Source organism: Oryza sativa, chromosome 4 (assembly GCF_034140825.1).
Source record: "Oryza sativa Japonica Group chromosome 4, ASM3414082v1".
In the NCBI taxonomy this organism is placed as follows: Eukaryota; Viridiplantae; Streptophyta; class Magnoliopsida; order Poales; family Poaceae; genus Oryza; species Oryza sativa.
Window position 1 is genome coordinate 25,520,701 of NC_089038.1, and position 23,287 is coordinate 25,543,987.

At 43.7% G+C, this 23,287-nt stretch overlaps 2 protein-coding genes and 1 long non-coding RNA gene across 3 annotated transcripts; all 3 read right to left on the minus strand.

Annotated features, from left to right (window-relative positions):
• Window positions 1-10,554: 10,554 nt before the first annotated feature.
• LOC136356334 (uncharacterized) lies at window positions 10,555-11,471 on the minus strand. Its single transcript, XR_010741066.1, has 2 exons — window positions 11,277-11,471; window positions 10,555-10,984 (listed from the first exon to the last, which is right to left on the minus strand). It is a non-coding gene; the product is annotated as an uncharacterized lncRNA (long non-coding RNA).
• Window positions 11,472-11,691: 220 nt separating this feature from the next.
• Window positions 11,692-13,561, minus strand: LOC4336310 (BTB/POZ domain-containing protein At2g24240). Its single transcript, XM_015778377.3, has one exon. It carries the CDS (start codon window positions 13,304-13,306, stop codon window positions 11,942-11,944), a length of 1,365 nt encoding a protein of 454 aa, XP_015633863.1. The 5' UTR covers window positions 13,307-13,561; the 3' UTR covers window positions 11,692-11,941.
• A 2,085-nt stretch (window positions 13,562-15,646) lies between these two features.
• On the minus strand, window positions 15,647-22,602 carry LOC4336311 (sister chromatid cohesion protein PDS5 homolog C). The gene is made up of 14 exons (XM_015780899.2): window positions 22,239-22,602; window positions 21,816-22,019; window positions 21,499-21,680; window positions 20,553-20,703; window positions 20,279-20,470; window positions 19,449-19,499; window positions 18,637-19,371; window positions 18,112-18,213; window positions 17,931-18,013; window positions 17,480-17,531; window positions 17,292-17,360; window positions 17,187-17,221; window positions 16,585-16,656; window positions 15,647-16,502 (listed from the first exon to the last, which is right to left on the minus strand). Exons 1-14 carry the CDS (start codon window positions 22,344-22,346, stop codon window positions 15,998-16,000), a joined length of 2,541 nt encoding a protein of 846 aa, XP_015636385.1. The 5' UTR covers window positions 22,347-22,602; the 3' UTR covers window positions 15,647-15,997.
• Window positions 22,603-23,287: the final 685 nt, after the last annotated feature.

Sequence of the window (23,287 nt, forward strand, 5' to 3'; positions counted from 1 at the left end):
CCTCGTTTGGCTAATGGGATAGGGAAATGATTTCCCACCCATTAAAAGACATCTTTAAATCCTAACCATTCATTCTTCCTCTTCCACTTAATCCTAACCCTTCATTCATTTCCCAATCCCAATCCCACCTCTCATTTCCCATTATCCAAACACATTCTTATAGTTAATTGAATATAAGTACCTTTCAAATGTGCGGGAAAACTGATTATATATTAGCCACCCATATATAAACTTAGTACCTTTCAAATGTGCTGTTGGCCTTAAGAAAAATCAATGGACAGTTTATGCACATAAACCACATTTGGTTAATATCATAAAATAACACAAAATGAAAAAAGAACTTTTATTGTAGAGTTTTCTTCCCACATGGATTTACTCCAAATTAATTGAAAAAAAAGGGTAAGAAATGCCTTGGTTAGTTTTCACGAACACAATGGTAAATTAGTATATAAGATAATGTTACATCAATTATATTCATGATGTCCTCAATTAAAGTGAATGATAAAACTTGGTAAAATTACTTTATGATGCATTATACTTAATTATTTAACCTTATGCTTCATTTAAATAATCCTTGCGTGACACATTTAAAACGGATAAATTCTTAGTTCTCATTAAATATTTTATTTACAAATGGGAAACGGGAAGAAGTATGAGATGAATAAATTAATTCATGGTATATGCTTTTCTAAACATGATCGTATATGTTTAGCTAATCCTCCCATTTTTTTAATCAAACGCATGGATTAAGGATGCCGGTCATAAACCAAGAATTTACTAGAACTAATTAGTAAGTGGCCAAAATTAAAGTAAAATTCGTGCATGATGTTAATTAATGCCATGGAATCGAGGGGGGATCGATAATCCAAGAGATAGTCATATATATATAATTGTTGGATTAAAAAAAAAGATAATGTGGCATGCATAAGATAGAGACATGCATGGAGTACTCCAATAAAATTAGATGCAGCAAAGTGATCATTAACATGTTTGTGAAAAGACTTTAATTAGGTTATGCATGAATGATCAATTTCATGTGCATGCTCGAGTTCTTGACTTATAAAAACCAGCAGCAGGTATGCATGTAAGATCCATGATCCAGTGTTAGTAACTGATTCTTTGATATATACTTATAAACAAGATATTTATGGGCAGTGGAAAAATGAACAAGAGAGGAGAGATATCGTACTTTGCATCGATAAGGTGTGACTTAACTACGACCCATAGACTTTCAAGTGGACCAGTAACAACTGAAATTGCCACGGAACCTAGCTAGAACAATATGCTATCTGAGATATTCCTATTAGACATGCATGAATTGAAGTGAGCAGTTAAAAATATCAATTGCTAACTATCGGCACATAAATTCTATACTTATCGCATGCAATATTGCATACTAACTTAGGTACTTTCACAATATATATACATTTAAATTTGTGAAAAAAAACAATGCATTCACTTAGACCTCACCCATTTCAGCAGAGAAACCAGCTACTAGCATATTTGACACTTGCTAGTTTTTGGTGTATTATCTCACCGTGCATGACTAGTTGCACTGTAAACTTAATGCATGCCTTCTCTAGCTATGTCATTAGTAGACCGACTCTTAGCCAAACTTCATTGTTATCTGCATCCAGCTAGCGCGTGCACATCAAATCACTTTATCAGGACAACAAAAATCCAGGCAATATTTCACCTTAATTAAGGAAAAATTTAAGTCGAACCACTTGGCCTCTATACTCACAATATTCCAATATCTCAAAAATAAATTCAGATTTTCAAGACTCGTATCAGCAAGTACATTTGCTATAGCTTAGCTTTGTCCATGGACTACATATATCGAGCAATTAATCCTGTGGCCTTAATTTTTTTTTCAAAGACTTGAATCTTGTGGCCTGGAGAGTTTCTTCCGATCTTGTCACAGGAGCCCAGCAAATTAAACTCAAGTCAAACTAGTGGGGGATATATATGGACTCTGAACCGAGAGAGGGTGGTAAGTACGAGCACCATGAATGGAACAGTGGCCCAACAGTATCCTACATTTTTGGAGCCATTGGGGGACAATGCATCGTTGCACCATTACTCCCTACTTTGAATGCCAGAGCGAGATGTGAGGTGTTAATTCTCAAGAACATGGAGGACCAGCAGACAGCAGAAGATAACTGACTGATGATAAGGGGAAGCCGCCCAAGCAGATCTGGGTCTCCGTACTGTTCCTGCCTGTCCTCCTTCCTCCTCCTCCTCTCCTCCGATCCTCATCATCTAGCTAGCTGATCTCTCCACACTTGTGTGCTTAATTTGACTGTAACACTGGATGGGGCGCTACAGAAGAAGATCGAAGCTAGGAACAAGTTGAAACAAGTTAAAAGATCTCGATCTGGTTAAAATTTCAAACATGCCCTGGGAGATTCCTGCGATGATTTGCTTCTCCCAAGAGCCAAGATCCATCAATGGCGCAGTAAATATTGCATTTCCTTCCCAAGAAGGGGAATGGAAAAGATGGCTAGTACTAGCAGGTACTAGTACAACTAGTAGCTAGGCTCCTCGCAAAAGATGAAGAGAAGGGCGTCGTACGAATTGACGCAGGAGATATGGAAAACAGCAACAGCAAGCGCTGGTACTCCTACGGTACAGGCATCAACACCGACTCCAATTCCCCATCCGAACAGTGCCATGCTAGTACTACTCCTCTAGTTGGATTACCCAAAAGAACACGAACGAAATGTTTTTCGCCGAGATTTTAGAAGGAGTCGAGTACAAATAGCTTGGCAAACTAGAAAAACCGAGGATACACACCGCCTCACGGCGCTGGAACACGAACGAAAAATCGCAGAAATGCATCAATTCGATTGTGAGAGATCTAGAACCTGGCAACTGCGCCTATGCACGATTGCGCCGGAGAAGAGGGGATCGAATTAATCTAAAGAGCCTAGAGACTCGGAACAGCTCATGGCGCGCGGAGCAGTACAGGGGATTCCGTCGGCGACCGGCCGGCCGGCGAGGGGCCGAGAGGCCAGCTTAGCTAGCCGCGGGAGGGGGAGAAAACGGCCGGCACCGGATGACAGAAAGAGCAGTGAGCACGCGGCCGCGACGGCACGCCCGCCGGTGCCGTCACGCCCGGCCGTGTGCTCACTCTCTTCTGTCACCTCGCGCCACCGGCCCGCCCGCCCGCCGGCCGGAGACACCGCCATCCTCCACACCCACTCACGCTCGCCTAGCTAGCTAGCTCACACCCCCACGATGAAACCCGCGGACACACACATACCTCGCCGCGCGCGCGAGCGCGTGAAGAGACCGCAACGTACACCAACCACACGGCGACGGATCGCGGTCGAGAAGCTGAGGCGTGCACACCGGACCGGCCCACCGGCCAGTGGATTTATATAGGCAGGGGGAGGCGAGAGCGCGAGGAGGGGGAGGTGCACCGGAGGTGGTGGTGGTGGGCCAGCTGCGAAGGTAGCATGCGCTAGCCTGGACCTGGACTAGCTAGCTAGCTACTAGCAAGTAGCAGCAGCAAGCTCGACCGGGAAGGGCGCGGGGCTAGGGTTTCCATCCCGGTGGTCAGGTGGGTTAGTGGGTGTCTGGCGTGGTGGCTGCGCGCCATGCATGACCAAGCCGCGCCGCGCGCTAGCTGACCTGCGGCGAATTGAGGTGGGCGCGCGAGCAAGCTAGGCTGGCGTGGGAATTAGTCGTGACAGTGTGGCTGTGCTGCTGGGGCGGACGACCGATCGGCCCAGCTAAGCTAAGGTTAACATCAGAGCCGCGCCGGTATTGCTCCCAAATTGGGGAATTAGGGTGGTGGGGTTGCTCTCCAGGAGAGAAGGGTATTAATATGGGGAGGGCCAGTACGGGCTTGACACGGAGCACATGCATGCCCCCACATCGCGCGGCTAAGCTAACCCTTGCGGTTGAGGGCTGTACAACAATATAGTGTCAAAGTTAATTTGCACTTTTCTTTTCGAGGAGAGTACACATCAGTTTTTCTTTTTGAAAAAAAAATTCCTAGGGTGTTCACAGTCTAAAAGATGAAGTTAATGTTTCATGGTAAAATGATGTGTTAACTTTCATATTTTACACTATTATTTCGGGTTGAATTGATTCACGAGATGGCGTGTTACACTTTTAACTTTAACCTAAATGATGAAGACATGTCCTATCGACAGCTATCCCATCAGCTAAAGCATCTCAATCATGGTTGAACACATCCTCGTTTAGTTTTATGAAGACAATTTTATCTTAGTTACTTCTACATGGTATGACTTTAAAATGATCCGCACTTAAAGGTTATATTCAATCGTAAGTAGTGACACGCTTTTATGGCATGCTAGGTACTTTAACTTTATTTGTTCAAGCACCTGAAAGAATCATCCTCCATGACCCATAGGGCAAGAGAACTCCTACAATATTCCTAATAACCATCCCAATGCACGGGTTGCTCAATCACAGACACAATTAATGGAGATACTAACAAATATATTGCCATAAGAGGATAGAACTCATAGGTGTTCTCTAAATTATTATCATTTCGTACAGACCCCAACATGACATAGCAGTAAATGCATATATTGCAAAAAGATAGCAAGATTTCAGTTCTTATATCATTGGATATTTGATCAAGTGTTCGCTCAGAAACAACCACTGTTGTCTTACGTAAGGTTAGTTTATCATATGGGCGCGACGCCCGTGGGCTGGCATGGAAGGTAATGATTATTCTACTTTAGTTTAATCATGGTTTTAGTTTTAGCCCCTCAAAACTTAAATTTAATTTATTTGGTTTCACTTTGTTTCAAAAGTTCCAATAGTATTTGGTTTTTCACTATAATGTGTTGCAAATATATAGTAACGGGCACCCATCCCTGTACAGAGAAATGGATGAGAGATGCACGCGGGCATGGGCGCCTAGCTAGCTAGCCAGCCACAGCGGATCTACCGAGCTCTGCGCTAACGACCACCAGGGAAGTGAAGTCCAGCATTCTGGAATGCCCTCCATCGCTGCATGTCTCTGCATATGCTGATGCAATTTGACGGTACCAACACGATGTGTGCCAAGGCTGTAGTTGCAACGGTAGGAGACTAGGAGTGTACTCCGGTCCTCACTAGTTATAAGCCCTATACATAGCTAGCTGTAGCTGGTGAGTGGCATGCATGCCTCCCCTGTGGATTTATGTATCTGATTCCGAATTTTGCCCCAACCCAACCCCAAGGCATGAACCATGCCCCTCTGCAGCTCTTCTTCGTATGACTATAGTACTACATGTAGCGTCCATTGGCCGTTGCTAGCAGGAGCTAATGTGGCATGCTCTCAATGAATAACTGAAAGTCAGGAAGCATAGGAATAGTGACATTGTTGATGGCGCAGGTATGGTACTCCTCCAACATGTATATAAAACAAACCTAGCACAAGATATGGCATATCCTAATACTACAAATCCGAATAGAAAGTTGTCCATATTCATAGTACAAGGATGTGTCACATCTCCTATTAGTGTTTTTTTTAATGGAACAAAGGGTTATACCCAAGTACTCTGGCTTCGACGTCCCGTACACAAGTAGGTTTGGCTCATGTCAAGTCGTACGTGTCAACCAGAGCCGGCTCTCTATAGGCCCTAATAGAGACCTTGTAATAGGCCCTCAAGACCAAATATATTTTTACTTGTAATATATACGTGTTATAAATCATATAGTGTCGAAAATGATGTAAATAAACATTATAAACACCTAACTTACGATGTAAATTAATCAACGAGAACAAAACAAAATCCTAGCCCAATTTTCAGACTAAATATAATTAAGCAAATGAGAAGATCACAAAACTCACTCTAAACACTAACCACGATGAAATAAGGTGTGACCACATGGGAGTCAGACGTGAGGATAGGCAACAACATCCTACTAGCTGGGTTGGTTCGTGATGGGCCCCATATAGGCTTGGGCCCTAGGCGGTCGCATGACCGGCCTAGAGCTCTAAGATGGCCCACCCAGCGGTATGTTAATTCTTTTGGCATCTTTACCTCATCAAAATTCATACGCGGATAATATGTTACGTATACTACCCCTTCTCTTATGTTCTACGAGTACTGTAAGTAGTACTTAAAGAAAGTTGAGCCACAAGAATTGAGACGGTAAGTGAGGATGGAATATAGAAGCCATAAAAAGTTAATTATTCCATTCGTTGCAAAATACAACAATATAAAGTGTATATCAAATATGATAAATTTTCACCCATATTCTTTTATCTATCATTCACCCACTTCCACTATTCAAATTCTCCACCTACCTTTTCTTTTCAACCAATCACAATCTTCTCTCGTTCAATTTCACCTACCTGATTACTTCAATCCTAAAACTCTTTATGATTTAGGATGGGTGGGGTACTACTGGCTTGATTGTTATAGCTTCAGCTCCACTTCTCCTATAACTAGAACCCAACTAAACAATTTAAGTTTTTTTTTCAAAATTTTCCTAGCTTTGTTACTCACTACCAGCTTCTCGAAATATCAAATTCCTCGAAGAGGACCTTTTGCGTCAGGATCCTGAATATGGGCATACACTTGTGGTGGTGTGCGTGCATGCATGGCCTGCTGGTAATCTTGAAAGCATGCAAAAGTTAACTCTCTTTTTCGTCTCCAAAAGTAAGAGCCCTGTAGATTTAGAGCTAGCTGGATCAATGATCAATGAGAGCAGGTATAATAGCATACTATAAACATATTTTGAGAAGATAAAAAATGAGAGAGAATAGTAGCGGGCTACTGATTTATAGCTAGCTACAGCATGGACTTCAAAATACATATGTGTATGACAAGTGGGACCAGGTATTAAATTGTGTACTATATGTTATAGGTAACTATTATATGAATTAACTATTGACTATAGATGATTTAGAGTGAGTAGTTAGCTATACTATTAAAATTGCTGAAAGGGACGCGGTTAAAAAGGACGCATCCTGGCCAGCTGCCACTTGACTTGCTACTTGCCAGAGCCAGCGCTGCGCTCACGCATTAACAAATTTGGCACGCTAGCTACCTCGGTGTGGTCCTTGATCAGTTTTATTCTCCATTTACCCTTTGATCAAAGCAGGCTCAAAAACAATATATGTGCCGGTACAACTAAGCAATTAAACTGAACAAAGCGTTTTCGTGGTCCCTTTAATTCGAACGAATACATTGTACACAGCACAGTACAGTGCATGCATGCGCATATGTGCATGTAAATATATATGTGCATGCGCAACATGTACGGCGTCAAGCGTGCGTGGTGCTAGCTTAGCCTAGTATTGTAGGAGTACTAGCTAACTAAAGATTAGTTAGTGTTGAGAACACTAATCAAAGCTTAATTTTTGTATAGGACCAGTGTTATTCTCGATCGCCGGATGATGCTCTAGTCCAGGGTGTGGTGTGCATGCTAACGCATTACGCATGCCTAATGATGGTCCAGGGTCGTAGTGTGTTGTGCCTTTTTCAAACCGATGGAGCAGCACTTAGTCCATGGCCTTTCCGTGAGCTTTAATTTGTCGATTGTTAACAACCGAGGTGGGCAACATTGGTTAATTTTAGCCAGAACGGTAACAAAAGAAACGTGAGACAGACACACAGCCCAAGATCGATCGAGAGCTAGAGACCATCAAATTGAAAATTAATGTGCAACAAAAAATCAAGCAATTAATCCCGTTTAATTTAGTTTCCTTCGTTCCAAAGAGGCTGGGCATCTAATTGCCCGGTAGGGAGCTGGAGATGAAACCGACCCAAGAAACGTAACAGTACGTGCAAGGTGCAACACGTCCACACACGCCTGGGAGCGAGCAGGATCGATCGACAGGCGTATCCCGGTCGATCGATCGGCATCTTGTCTTCTCTCTTTTCACCGATTCCTTTGATCAGCTTGTGGGGGCCGTACGTACGTGTCCGTGGCTAGCTTTAATTCCGTGCGTGATTGGTGCAGTCTGGTACGACCTGGCGTCCTGCAGGCCACATGACACAGAGTGCGCGTGGGCGCGCATGCACACACGCACCCCCCTGCTGCACCGCTGCACGTACGTACGTACGTACTCCCTCCCCGCTCACCGCGGCGCGGCCGCCGCGGTAACCAGCCAGGAGCCCAGGAGGCCACGACGACGCGCGCGTACTCCTCCATCCATCGGTGCGGTGCCGAGAGCGAGAACCCCGGTGTCCTCCTAACCCCGGACGCGCGCGCCCGCTCGCGCTCGCGGTCGCGCACGGCGTCCTGCAGCCTGCAGCGCGCTCGCGCTGGCCGGTGTAAGCCAGCTAGCGCGTGGCCTGCAGGCTGCAGCCCTGCACCGTTGCACGGCAGGAGCGGGCGATCGAGCGGCCGCGCCGGCTGGAGTGTATGATGCGTGGATCGATCACAGTCTCACGGATCATGTGCGCGTTTCCACGATTCCACTGTGTATTGTGTGGGAATTAATGCCCACATGACCGAACGTGGTTTGCTCCAGAGGAGGAGGGTGCTCGATCCAGAGGTGACCTCTGCGGCGCAGCGAGGCATGCATGCAGGCCGGACAGATGAAGGGATGTGGAGTAGACGACGACGTACGGACGTATTTACTGCATGGTGTACGAAAGACTCCCGGATTGGAAACCACGAGCCTGCCTATATTAGGAAGTTTTCAGGTCAGGCCGGGCAGAAATGATTATACTGGATTTTTCATTAAAGCACCGGATCGACATGCATGCATGCATGTAGCGGCCATGGCATCATTACAAAACACGAATGATTACTGTTTGTGCTGCAGTCAGGATTTACTGTACCGTTCTGAAAGTGAAAATGGTTTGCAAAAACCAAATGACTATGAAAACTAGCAAAAAGAAAAAGAAATGGATTTTACAAATTACAAACCGACCACCAACGGTTTCACAAACTGAATGTTTTTCACGAAAACCGATCATATTTATTAATCCTAGCTGCAGTTAGGTGCTGCCCATACATGACATAGATACATATCTCTCTGGCGCACATGTGAAACCATATGTTCAGTGGCTGATACCACACCAATAATATTACAGACAATTTCTACTGCTGTGGCATCACAGTCCACACACATCCAATTAAGCAACAAGCACATATAGCTCTAATCAATTTGAACTGAGTCCAATCCAACTCCATTCATGAAAAAATAACTATATAAGGTATATTATTACTGTCCAAGAGAGCTTTGGCCATAAATTTCTGTTACACTATTTCACTTACAGTAATTTTTTTTTTGCAAAATTAAATATTATTGGATTAATCGTTGTTCAAAGCATAGAACTGGACAGTGAAAAAACGTCTTGTATTTCTTCTGAACGTTATGTTGAAACTATTTTTTCCTTGTGTCACCAAGAGGTCCAAGATGAAGCTAGCATTTACAACAAACTATTTTAATGATAGATAATGCACCCATCGATAATAAGCTGCATGCGCTGACTTCGTTAATCTTAAATTATATGCTCTTTTTAAAAAGGTGCGAATGCTATTTATCAACAAGCAACCCTGTCCGAGCAGTTCATAAAGTTCTAGTCTAGTATCTTGAAGGCATGCCACTATAATAGAGTATGCACGCACATATATAAGCATCTGTAATTGTACTTTGTTTCGGACAAGAAAATCGCGCGTGGAAGAACACAAAAGCAATAGTGCATCTTACTAGTACATTATACTATATATCAAATGGGCCATGGCCGGAGCCTGGTTCATGGCACTTGGCTAAGTGAACTATCTGGGCTTCACCAAACATCTAACTGGGCCTAACCATAACCAGAAGTCCAGAACGCAAGATAAGCAGGATGACGAAGCAGAGAGAGAACGTACGCCATGATCGCCAATTCGCCATTGGTGAAAGAAAACAAAAACCTTCCGGGCGTTGGGGACTGTGGCCCCGGCGAGAGGAGAGGGGACTGAGGACAGGCAGAAACGGAGCAGCAGGCTGGGGTAGGGGAGGCTTTATGATCTGTTGTCCACTGGATGATAGAATCGCATGTGCGGTGCAGACACATGAATGCCGGCCTGCTCGACGAAGACGCAGCAGGAAGAGTACTTGGGCTGTGTTTACTTCACACCAAAATTGAAAGTTTGGTTGAAATTGAAACGGTGTGACGGAAAAATTAAAAGTTTGTATGTGTAGGAAAGTTTTGATATAATGGAAAAGTTGGAAGTTTGAAGAAAAACTTTAGAACTAAACACGGTATTGTACACACACTCGTCGCTCCAAATTCTACCCTGCCTGCATGCAGTTCTTCAATGCACAAAATGTTTGGTGTGTACTACGAGAGAGTGATGAGGTGTACTTGCCTCCGAATTCCGGAATTTTGTAACTCGAAAGGATTCATTTTGGTACTGGCATAAATTCAGGTTGAGTTTCACCTCAAGCAAAGTAATTCGTGCGGTAGTTCGATTCTGAATTTCTGATACTACTGGTACTGTAGAGACTGACTCTGCTTGAAAATTACGTAGGAAACCTGACTTTCTGACAACGCAAGAACCTCTCTTAAGCAATGAAACAACCAATCAGCAAAGACAGCTAACATATTCTGAATACCCTGATTTCAAACGTGCCAGACATCATAATGAGGTGATCATTTTTTTAGATAGGCATCATAATCAGATAGTTTGATGTGCCATCACTCATAATACCATGCTAATGCAGCACATCTTTTTCGTGTATGCTTTACGTCAAGTATGAAAAATTCCACGAGTAGGCCAGTCTGATAATAAGCTTCTGCTGCGCATCTCCGACCTGTCCTGTGTGCCTTCCGTTCCAAGTTGAGCTATAGATAAGAAGTTTGGACTGTGGATGTGCACATAAGCACCCACCAACTCCACAAAAGCAAAAGCTCACCCACTTACCCCTGCATTGGCTCTCAGCATGAGTTGCATCAGTTGCTAGTAGCTCTGATGGGTTATAAAGTTGCCTCCCATTTGGATGAGAGATTGAGAGCACTCAGCACCAGTGGCAATGTGGTTTCCACTGCCAGTGATCGATGCATCTAGACTTCTCATGAAGAACAGAGCAGTATCAGTAGAGCACCAATCAGTTATTAGTAGTAGTACTCAGAAAGCAATTCATCTGAATTTGGTTTGGTTCAAGAAGGAATAACATAACAATCTCTTTAAGAAGATAAGGAAAAGAGTAGGTTTTTGAAAAACTACGGAGACTTTTATTTTTTGACGCAAAACTACGGAGACTTTGACCAAAAGTATCACAAAACTAAGTAGAAACCCAAGCAATATTCTGAAAGATAGATAAAACAAGACACTGAAATGCAGTCCTTTCCCATACTTACGTATGAAAACAGAGGCATCTTGAGAAGAGCTCAGCTGGATATGGACAAATGGTGATATGGAACCTCCTCATTAACCCAAGCAATATTCTGAAAGATGGATAAAACAAGACACTGAAATGCAGTCTTTTCCCATACTTCAGTATGAAATCAGAAGCATCTTGAGAAGAGCTCAGCTGGATATGGACAAATGGTGATATGGAACCTCCTCATTGAGTGCAGTACGAAAGATCTGTCGGTGCTTAATCATTCACATACTTACTTGAGAATCAACGTACAATGATTTTGACAGAACAACACCTGACGCAGACACCAGCAACGCGTGATGCGTCTCTATGTACCCTGTAAAATACTAGTATGAAACAGTAGAAAGGCAGGAAAATTCAGTACAAGATGGCAAAAGGCAATGCCCCTGGAATGCAGTCGAATATGCATCTTTTTGTCTGTGTTAGAAAAGAAATTCAGGTACAGTCAAGTTATTAAGTTGGAAGGTTACAGTTCTTGAGTAATCTTTTGGTCTCTGCACTAAATCACTATAATTTCTTTTTTTGTTTCCTTCTGTTGAGTGAGAATTTGCAAGTTTGAAGAAGAATGACAAAGAAAGAAACAAAGAAGGTGACACATGACAAACTTCAGTAGACTGCAGACTGTAGTCCACTGGTGGGCGGTCAGATGATCGGCGGCGGCGGCGTCTCCCAGACGTCGAACACATTCTCCTCGTTGTGCAGGGCGAAGAGGCGATCGCCTCCGATGGAGAAGTCGCAGATGGCGCCGCCGTGGCTCCTCCGCAGCGTGGACGTCAGGACGCACTCGGGGCCACTGAAGACGGAGATGCTGTCGTTCATCGACGAGAAGAGCTGCCCGCCGTGCGTGGCGAGCTTCGGGTAGCAGCTCTCCTCGCTGGGCACCTTCCGGTTCATGAACTTGCTCCGGGAGCTCCACCGCACGCCGCCGGCGTTGCTCCTCAGGTCGAGGAACCCGAGGTCGTCGTACTGGTTGATCACGCAGACGGACCGCTCGTCCTCCATGGCGATGGCGTGGAGCACGCGCTTGTCGTCGAGCGACGCGGCCATGCCGGCGTCGGACCACGACCAGGCCACGTTCTTGTCCCGGAAATCGAGCAGGCCGATGAAACAGTTGTCGGTCTTGGGGAACAGGGTCGCCACCATGAGCGCGTTGGTGGCGTCCAGCCATTGGAGCTTGTCGGCGTCGCCCAAGGCGCAGCCAGGCGGCTCGTAGAAGAAGTCGGCCTGCTCGCCGGTGGCGCGGTCCCAGACGCCGATGCCGTACTCGTTGAGCCTGCCCTTGCAGCTGGCGAAGATGCTCGAGTCCTGGTCGAACGCCAGCGCGCCGGCGGTGAAGGACTTGGCCTGGCGGTCGTGCGCGACGCGGAAGCGGTGCCGCAGGTCCCCGGAGACGGCGGAGAACGCGGCCATCCCGCCGTCGCACTTCCCCAGGCGCTCGCGCGCGGCGATCAGGAGCGTGGCCTCGTCGAGGTACGCCACGTCGTTGACCTGCGAGTGGTCGAGCGACACCGGGCGGCGCTCGTCGAGCATCCAGTTGTAGACGTGCACGGCGCCCCCGTGCGCGACGCAGCACCCCCCGTCGGGCGCGGCGCGGATGGCCGTGCCGTCCCCGGGCGCCCGCCCTGGCACCGACGCCGCGAGGCGGAGGCGGTCGCCGTCGAACGCGCCCCACCGCGCGGCGCGGACGTGGTCGAGGAGGCCGTAGTAGAGCGCTTCCCTGTAGAGCAGCTTCTCCGGCAGCTGCGGCGGCACGTGCAGGCTCCCCGTGCGGAGCAGGTCGAGCAGCACCGCGAAGCACGCCGGGTTCCGGTCGATGAAATACTCCGCCACGCCTCCTCCTCCTCCTCCACCACCACCGCCGCCGCCGCCGCCGGCGGTGGGGGCAAGGTTCCAGGACGAGTCCAGCAGCGCCCCGAGCATGGACTCCCTCCCGGCGTTGGCGAGCGTGGTGGTGGTCGTCTCGAACACCTGCCCGCCCACGTTGAACCGCACCCGCCCGCCTCCCATCCTCTCTCCTCCTTCCCCCAGCAAGCAACCCGATCACCAATTCACCATCAGTCCATCATCATCTCCAGGATTCCGCGCCCAAATCGAGTGGGGGAATCGTGCGTGCCTCGAGAGAAATTGGGTTGGGTTGGGGGAGAAGACGAGAGACGGATTTGTTTGCTATGTACGCAGCGCGCGCCAGCGACGGGACGGAGCGGACGGGGAGACAGTCGGGCGAGGCGACCCAACCGGTGGTGTTTGCTTTGACGTGACGACGGAATTTAGACTGAAGAAATGGCCACTCTAAAATGAACTTTTGTCCCAATCAATCGATCACAGACGGGAAAAAAATACTTCCTAGTACAACCTAATAATGTAAAGATTTTTTAAAGAGACATGAGTATTACGAAAATATTTGAAAATAGTTGGATAAATGTTTTGATTGAGAAAATACATGAAAAGAATGATTATGATTGTGGATTAGACTCGCTCACGTTAGATGCAACGGCCAGCGACTAGCGTGCGAGGCAGACACATCGTGTCGTCCGGAGCACATAGCCAGCTGCCAGCATAGTTAGGCTGTGTTTAGTTCAACGTAAATTTTATATTTTGGTTGAAATTAGAGATGATGTGACTAAAAAATTGTGTATATGACAGAGTGATGTGATGGAAAAGTACTGAAGTTTGGATCAAAATTTAGATCTAAACACAGCCTTACAGGGAAGGTCAGCTTCGCTCTCTCCAATCATCGCGTTCGCTACGGCGGGCGGGCCGAATCTTTCTGCCGCCTCGCCTCGTTGCGCTCGCTCGCGCGGGTTTTAATCGTTGCGTTGACCTCCTTTTGCTGCTCTTCCTGCTCCTGTCGGGATCGTGGCTGGATTGCTGGAAATGGCGCGGCGAGTTGGGCGACCGGCACCGCGGCTAGCTTGGTCGCTTCCGGTTGTTGGGGCCTTTTTCCAGGGCAGATTCTACAGCAGTGGAGACTGGAGAGAGGAAAATGGAGACCCCCGTCGATGAAACGATGTGGACGCTCATCGTGCCCGTGAGGGGATCAGAAGTGCAGGACACACACACACACGTTGACATCTCTCATCTTTGCATGTTACAGTATGGGGCAGTAGTACAGGCGTGTATGAATGCGCAGAGACATGGTCAATCCTGATTCCTGAGTCCGGCTAATTTGAATGGTTGGTGGTTTGGTGCCACGGTCAGCTCACCATAATATTCGCACAGAGAAGAATTTATGGACAGTGGACTATAAAGATGCAAGTTGTAATCCATAGCATTTACATTTATAATTTATAGTATTAGAATGTGCTATATGTCATATTAAGTCTGTTTTTCTATAGTACGAAAAAGGTATGGAGTATCCGTATTACATCATACACCGATTTGTTTTTTATGAAACAAAAAGAAATACAACTAAAGAGCATCCCTGGAAGGCCAAAAAGTACGGAGAAATTAAGCGATCAAATCAACTTGTAGTGTTGTGTATTATAACATGGGAGCATCTCAATAGAAACTAAAATTTTCAGCAAGTAGTAACTAGGAACTGCAAAACATGTAAAGAGAGATTTAGCGTTACAAAACAGCGTATTAGAGACCAGGTGCGACTTGCGAGTAATAAGGCTCTGTTTGGATCACAGCCAAACATTGCCACGCCACAGCGTGGCTTGCCACAGACCTGTGGCGGACCTTCTCCCCGCCTCAAAAATCACTGCTGTGGTGCTATGGCATTCAATGGCTACCAACCAAACAGAGCCTAACTCAATATAATAAATGCACCGAGACTAAAATATTCCTTTCCAAATATATAACCTAAGATTGGATTTGTCCAAATCCCTATTAGTGGAAATATATAAGATTAGATTTGTCTAGATTGGTTATAGTGAAAAATGTCTAATCCGTCCTAGATTGAGTTGATAAAACTTTCCTTTTGAACAAGACTATTATCAAAATTTAAAAATTTTAACTATAAATAATGTCTAAAATATTTAGTATTTTAAAAGTATGGTGGTCATATGTATAGATTGATCTTAAAAATTGCTTCAACAAAATCATATATTTATTTATATTTTATATTATATTATAATAAAAATTTTCGTCAATATTGTTTTTTAAAGACTATATCCTTATAAAAAGATTTTATCAGTCCGGAGAGGTATTTTTTAAAACAGAGGGAGTACAACTTATGGTTGGTACCAAAACAGAAGAAAAATTAAGAGGATATATAAACGGATAAGAGGATATCTAAACAGAGAAAAAAATGAGAGAAATAGGGTGACATTGGTGCAGACCGCAAAAACATGAAATCGATCGAGAGGAATGATTTGTGCAACAATGCAGAAAGGCAAAGGATGATGATATGAACTACGACATTTCTCTCCATTCATGCTTGCTGCAAAATTGACGTCTCAAATAGCTCCAGCAGAAAATACAATCTAATAAGGGTTGAACGACAGCAAGCAAGAAACCATATTTGCTAGAGGCTCACAGCTGACCACAAGGAACAAAAGTAACACCTACATTACAACTACCACTGCAACTGCTACAACTACCAGCTGTTTCGTGACGGTCGATTAGGGCAAGACTTGGCAGGCAACCAGCCAAGGGATGGAAGCCATATAAATTGCTAGGCTGCTCATGCCAAAAACCTTCAGACTGCATGCCTCATAAGTACCCCTTGGAAGAACTGCACAAGGCCAGAGCAAATTAGTTATGAGCCTTCCTTCTGCGCTTCTTTCCAGTAGAAATTTTAGCAGACACATGCTCTTCCTCTTCAGATGACTCGCCTTCTTTCTCCTTTTGCTTTCTTTTGGTCGAAAGACCATTTGTCTTGGATCCATCAGCAGCTTTGGGAGTGCTTGCACCTTTTGGATTTGATCCGCTGGATTTAGCTTCATCTTTTGAATCCTTGTGTTTGCTGCCACCATCATTTTTTGATTTGCTTGCGCTTTTAGTGTTACCAGTCTCATCCTTGTTGCTTCCCTTTAGCAGGCCATCCTTTGTCTTGCCAGTGGATCGAGATGATCTTCCACCTTCATTCTTGAGGGCACTGCCACTTTTAGGTGTCTTGGATATATCTTCATCATCGTTTTCTGCACTTTTCCCCTTCAAAGGACTGTCATCATTTTGTGAACTATTGCTGGAGCGCACACCTTTAGGGCGTCCTCTTTTCTTGGGAGGATCAGCGACATCAGTGCCACGATGTTTCCCACTGCATACAAAACAAGACAACAGTTTCAGTTAAGGTGTTGCATGTAGGCTGGATCAATATGGCACATCCATATGAAAAGAACCTGCTGGGTGTTTCTATTTTTCCTTCCTTTGTTTGCTCACCCAAGCTAACTCTACCCCTTCTGCCGTGCGGCCTGGTAAAAATGATCAAAGAACTCAAATATATAAAAAGAAAGAAAACAAAACCATATTATAAAGGATAATAGCTGATGATGAACGAAACTGGAGCATTAGGTAACATCTGCCAGCAGTATGCATGTCGCAGCAAAATGAACAAATAAATTATGTGATTACAGTTGGAACTCCTGATCATAAATAGTAAAGTTACAATACAAACAGAAACACAGTAAATCTTATAATCTATATGGTAGAAACATAAACTGAAGATAATGGATGCTGGGAATAATCCAATCAACCACAACTCAAAGCTCAGAAAATCAAGGTCATTCATGCTAGAGCAACTTATTTTGTCTCCGTTAACCCATTCAAGAAGCATTCCAAGCATCTTGAACCCCCATATCAAAGATTCAAGATAAGGAGATTGCAGGTTTATAGGAATGACAATCCGAATCATATAAAAGATTTTAGTGCTGATGTAACTAAGAAAGTCATCAAAACTTTAAGAGGATATCGATGATGCAAAGTAGAATATTTATTTACATACATATCAGACGATGCGTCAGGATTGTTGTCTCGCCCCTGCAGGTAGCAGATGAATCAGAAAGTGGCTAGAAAGGATAGATAATGGCGTCAAACTGCATGGACATACCTCATCAATGAATTCCCATTTTTCATTCTTAAGGTGTAGGCGTTCAACATCTCCATCATCATAAACAACCTGGGTGCCAAAAAAATGAAGGTATCCAAAGATGAAACTGAGCTCAAAAAAAAAACTAGCATTTGTAGTGATTTGGACAGCAAAAAGGCATAAGTCAGAGCTCATTTCCCAATGCACACCTTGTGCTTTTTTGAAGCAACATCAAATGACTCAACAACACCTTTATAGAACCTGCAGAGCAAGAAACAGATTCAGAACAAGCCAAACAACACACCAGTAAAACTCATGTAAGAAATCACATATCGTAGCAAAAAAGAGTGAGGAGACCAGGATAGATAAAATATAGGTGTGTAACTCAATCTAGAATGAATAATTGTACTGCATATATTATTAAAGAAAAGGTACATATTTAGAAACATCATATCAAAGTAACGAATAATGCAACTGAAGCGTCGTCTGCAAAAGAATATGCCATGTCAATCTAGATCAAGAAATTTATTTAGAAAATAATGTTCATACATATGAAAATATCATCATAACCAATGAAGCAATGGGTACTAGTTAGCCTACAAACACAATCTTAACAAACTCCTACATTTGAGAAACATAAATGATGGTTATAGAACTTACTTTCTGTCATCAGGCCACCACACTTTGATTCTTGAGCCAACAAGATTTCCTTTAAGAATTTTGTTCTTCTTGGGCTGGGGAGTCTGATGAAAGCAAAGAAAAAGATTTGAACAACTGAAACAGAAATCAGCTTGCAACAAGACTATTCACTAACAGCAATAAGAATCAAGTATGCATATACCTCTTCAGCTTCCTGTGCACGTTTCCTTTTTGAGCCCCCACTGTCACCTGCCTGGCCTTTGTTTTTACCTGTTTTGGCCGAAGACTTGGGAGATACGATATCCTGCGTTATGATAAAACAGTCATTGTGGTCGATCATCATCATCGCATGCACAAACATTTCAACACAAACCCATCAGATTTACACCAAATGCAAATAAAGCTCTATGAATTTCGCCGTAGATACAAAATAGTTGGTGGCAGGTTGCCAAGCCAATCAGGAAGTTAAAAGGATGAAAGGCAGAGAAGTTTAAAAATATGAGAGCCATCGACCCAACATGTTATAGTTTTGGAAAGCATAAAATGTTTTGAGGTTCCACTATTTCTAAATAACACTCCTACCAGGAAACCTTAGAACATGGAGTCAGACAGATATAAAACTATGAATATGTAAAACAGAAATCCAACCTTCTGCTAGTGATATACTTATGCACGACCTATGTGCAAAGCAAAACCTCAAATCATCTACTGTTGACAAAGAAACTACCTTTAAACTGAGATCCTCATCAGTGTCTTCATCGGGTGGAGTATCTTCCTGCTGTTTCAAATTTTCCTTCTGCTTCTTCTTCGAAGATTCCCCTTCACCAGTCTTTTTGAATGAAGACTTGATATCATCATCTTTAGCTAGTCGCCTTGTAGCCCTTCCACCAGAATCACTAACTGCGTCAGCTTTTTTAGACTCTAAACCTGATACTTTGCCTTTTCCAACATTCTTCTTCTCATGCGACTTTGATGCAGGAGGCCGGCCCCGCTTTCCCTTGCCAGCAGGTGTGTTATCAACATGTTTCGATTTGTCATCAGCAGCTCTATTCCCAGTCTCTGGTGGCAGCTTATTATCCCCATCATCAGTCTCTGGGGATAACTCCCTAGAGACTAAAATATCCTCGTTGTTGTTAACAGCCTTAGAATGATCAACCACTTCAGAATCAGTGGAAGTATCAAGTTTATGGCTTTTCTTTAAATTGTGATCAGATGGCTTTTCAGGCTCTGTGGTGATTGGTTCTGGTATTTCTTTAGCACCGGATATCAAATCATCAGTGTCTTTTGCCTGATTGTCATCAGAAGGCAGTTCAGCCTTCTTATCAGAAGAGGATGGTCCACTTGGAGACTTGACCCTGTCTATTAAAGCACAACCATTGCTAACCGCCGAAGTGGAAGTATTGTTTGGAGGAGTACCGTCTTTTCCAGGGCAATTGGCATCTTGCTCTAATTTTGATGATTCCTAAGGAATAAAATATGTTCATTGTGATATCTATCTCACTTTCAAGAACTTCAGATTGAATGTCAGTAGCGACATACCTGAGCTGACTCATCTGAAACAATCTTATGAGATAATTTCCCATCAGCCACCTGCATCACAAGCTTTCATAGTCAGCTTGGCTGAAATAAACTAATTAGTATATCAGAAGAACATTGGCCGGTATGATATCATATCAGATTGAGAGAATTTACACTACAAACTTTTACAGATCACACAGTTGATAACACCAGGTCATGGACCATTCTATTGACTCTACCAGAAACCAAAAAATATACTAACATACAATCAAGCATATCTTTGAATAACACCAAAAAAACAAAATTAATCCCAAGACCACTGCTTGATATTTCACAGTTGATACTTTTTCAGTCAATATAACTTTCAACCGCTAAGACAGCATTCCAGGGTCCAAATTCTAGTTATTACCTGATGGGCAACGTGACATTTTAAATTTAACATACATATTACTCCAGAAAGAATGCCATAGAATTGCCTGTCAAAATAGTTTATATACAGCATGATATTTAAATTAAAATACAGTTGATCATACAAAGAAATGCCTGTCAAAACATTTCTATGTCTCGTGTTCCTCTCCCAAGTCCCAGTGGTGGCTATATAGCATAAACCATATTATACCTCTATAGAGTGACAGATCTAACCATTTCCAGTAGCAAATAGTTGAACTCAATGTGTAAGACTAAAAATATGTGTTAAAGGTTGACCACCTCTAATAAAAAGAACATGAGCAGTCTTTGCCCATTTGAACACATCTGAAAATACATTGAGAATGCCACAAAATGCACTAACTCTATGGTGAGCAAACCTTAATTAATATTCAAAAAGGAAATTTGTTAGTAGTTTGACTGACCATATCCTTTCCAGGGGCATCAGAATTGTCGGCTACTCCAGCATCTAAAGCATCTTCGAACAATGATGTAACAACTTCGCTGTACTCATCCAAGGGAGTGCCCCGAAGTAAAGGAGTAAACACTGGCTTTAACTTCTCATAACACTTATTAATTACCTTCTCTGCAAGTTCGAAAGATGCTGGAAGAGTTTCCTACAGAGCAAATTTGAAATTTTAGTGAAGATGATCAGATCTATTAATTTTAATATGAAAGATGTAAGTGAATTCGAATTACTTTTTCTTCCTTTTTAAGGTTCTTCAGAAGGTAAGATGCTAGATCTTGAAGCAGGCAGGATGGCATATCTTGCTGGACATCTTCGCTCTCATCAATTACAAACTTCATCACAGTTTCCATCGAGGTGATGACATTCTCTTGATGAGTATTGCTGAAATAAATATAACAAAGTAATGAATTATAGGATAAAGAAGACTTAAGAAAATTAACAGAACATACGCAGGGCAGAACCATGAACATAGACATAAAGCAAATATACACAGGAAAACACATAGGAACTATTGTGACTTTATGAGTTTTCACGTCAAAGCAAATTGTGAACTGTGTAAACTTGTTGGAACAAATCATCATGCATGCTTTTGCACATTATTATGTGATAAGAGAAAAGCAGAAATTAGCAGGTTCTAGACAAACAGACAGAGGACAACAAAGGATTAAAATTACTTCATGGCAGATTGTGCCATTATATTTTACGCAGGGAACAACCGCTTGTCGGTTTTAAAATAAATGATGAACATAAGCTAACAATGAAAAACTGGGGAATGGGATATGGCAACTCCTCGGTATGTAAAATTTAGCATCGATATGCATGTAAAAAATGTTATTCCCCAAAGATTTGCAATCAGAACTGATAGCTGCGGTCAATTTGGTGCTTCAAGTAAAAAATCAAACGCAACAACGCCCAATGATATCGACAAACCATAGTAATACTAATACATGATGTTTCCCTTAAAGTAATCTTAACTGGTGAGTGTAATTGCAAATGCAGTTCTAACTTCTTCTCCATGTACATAATCATGCCAAATTAGCAGCATAATATTAATCAGGCATCTTGCAAGTCAATACCAGAACCACAACATATCCCTAGTCAATTTAAGAACCCGAAAGAATCGGCATTCTCAAGGTGAAGAAAATACGAAATGAACCAGCAAAAGAAGTTACACACGATATGGTTCTGAAGAAGTGGTGAAACATGTCCCGTATCAGATCGTCGCAGTCAAGATCTAGCATCAAGACACAGCTCCGGACCTTCGCAACGGTTTCAAGCATCGCAACCCTCCTTGCATAGGAGGGGCTTTCCATATCATCCAACTTCTCAAAGGCCTCAACAACTCTGGTAAATACATCCTGCAACAAAGCAAGTGACAATGGTCAGTGTGAGCAGGCACAACAATTCCGTAGCGATAAATCTTGCAGCAGAGCCAGTGACAAGGGTCACTACAAGCAAGCACAACAATTCCATGACGACAAGAAGACATTTACCTTCATGACATCATCGTCATAGGGGGCCTCCGGGGCAGTGATCCTGGTAACCTCCGTTAAACAGGAGGCAACAGCAAGCTTTATGTCAGGGACACTGTGATCCAGTAACTCCTTCTTAATCAGAGCACTCATTGTTGGCCGGAGAGCCTTGTGCATGCTCTCCGGCGGCGACTGGTCAACCCTGGCCAACCAGGTTTCTGCCTCCTGCATAAACGAATGAGCAGTTCTAAGTTTCTACCCAATTAATAAATAAATAAAACATTCTATTTATACAGATCCAAACAGCGAGGATTAAACTTCACATCAATATAACAACCAGTACATCCTATCATGCCAGGCTCCAATCTCCACGGCAACCTAGAAACGAACAACGCGAGAGAAAATAATAAGAAGAAAAAAAAAAGCAGGGTCAGGGGCGCTCACCTCGATTAATCTGAGCAGCTCGTCGTCGGCGTCCGGGAGCGAGGTGAAGCGGGCGCCGATGTCGCGAAGCCGCCGCTCCACCTCCATCTGCGCGCCGTCCGACGCCATCACGGCGGGGCGCGCGCGGTGCCGCCCCAGCGGGAGAGCCCGCGCGAAGATCTACCCCGAGGAGGAGGAGGAGGAGGAGGGGGAGACAGTTAGGGTTTCGCGAGGGGACTGGAGGGGGAGGGGGAGGGGGAGGAGAGGGCGAGAGCAGCGGTAGTGGGGGGTGGGAGATGCGATAGAGATGGAGTGTGTTAAGATTTGAGAACCAGATTTTCCCCTCTCAAGTTTTTCGGATCCCAAACTGTTTTTTTTTTCCTCCCCTTTTCCCTCCTCCCCTCTCGCAGCTATTCGTTCGGATGTCATCTCGACGACTCTCGCTGGGGTTTGGGTTGGGCCTTTGGGCCAAAATCGAAAGGCCCGTCAACCGATTGATTGCGTTAACTGAGTTATAAAAAAACAAGATTCAACCACAATGGCACAGTATAACACAACAATGTTTGTGAAAAAAATATATTAGTGTGCATATCGTTAGCTTTCCTACCAGCCTACTAATAAAATTTTACGTCGTTTGGAAAAAGCTAAAAATGTTTTGCGGCATTGAGGTTCCATATTTGAAAGTGCAGAAATTGAGAGATGATTTGATTGTTAAAGTTGTTTTGAGGATCCCTGTTATCTTGGCTCTTAAAAAAGCTGGGTCAATCTGAGGAACGATCTATGTTCTTTAAATAAAGTTATTTGAGGGTTATTAAGACATCCAATACATGTGGTGGGAGATGTGTGAGATATATAAAATGACTCTGGTCTCTATATAAGGTTTATAATCATATACTATGAAATCTATTACTCTGTCTGATCAAATTTATTTGACATAAGTCGGGTATTTCTAGCTAGATGGGTATTGTATTTGTCACATACAAACATATCTGGACAACCAGGCGAAGTGACTTTTTACAGAGCCGCTCATATCGTATAGCACATAATATGTTCATATGTGGTAGATTTAG

Coding starts and splice junctions, on each gene's coding strand:
- LOC4336310 (XM_015778377.3), bottom strand. CDS start 13,306: ATGGGAGGCGGGCGGGTGCGGTTCAACGTGGGCGGGCAGGTGTTCGAG.
- LOC4336311 (XM_015780899.2), bottom strand. CDS start 22,346: ATGGCGTCGGACGGCGCGCAGATGGAGGTGGAGCGGCGGCTTCGCGAC. Junction 22,020..22,238: donor AGCTGCTCAGATTAATCGAG/GTGAGCGCCCCT, acceptor TCGTTTATGCAG/GAGGCAGAAACCTGGTTGGC. Junction 17,532..17,930: donor TGGTGGCCTGATGACAGAAA/GTAAGTTCTATA, acceptor CTTGCTCTGCAG/GTTCTATAAAGGTGTTGTTG.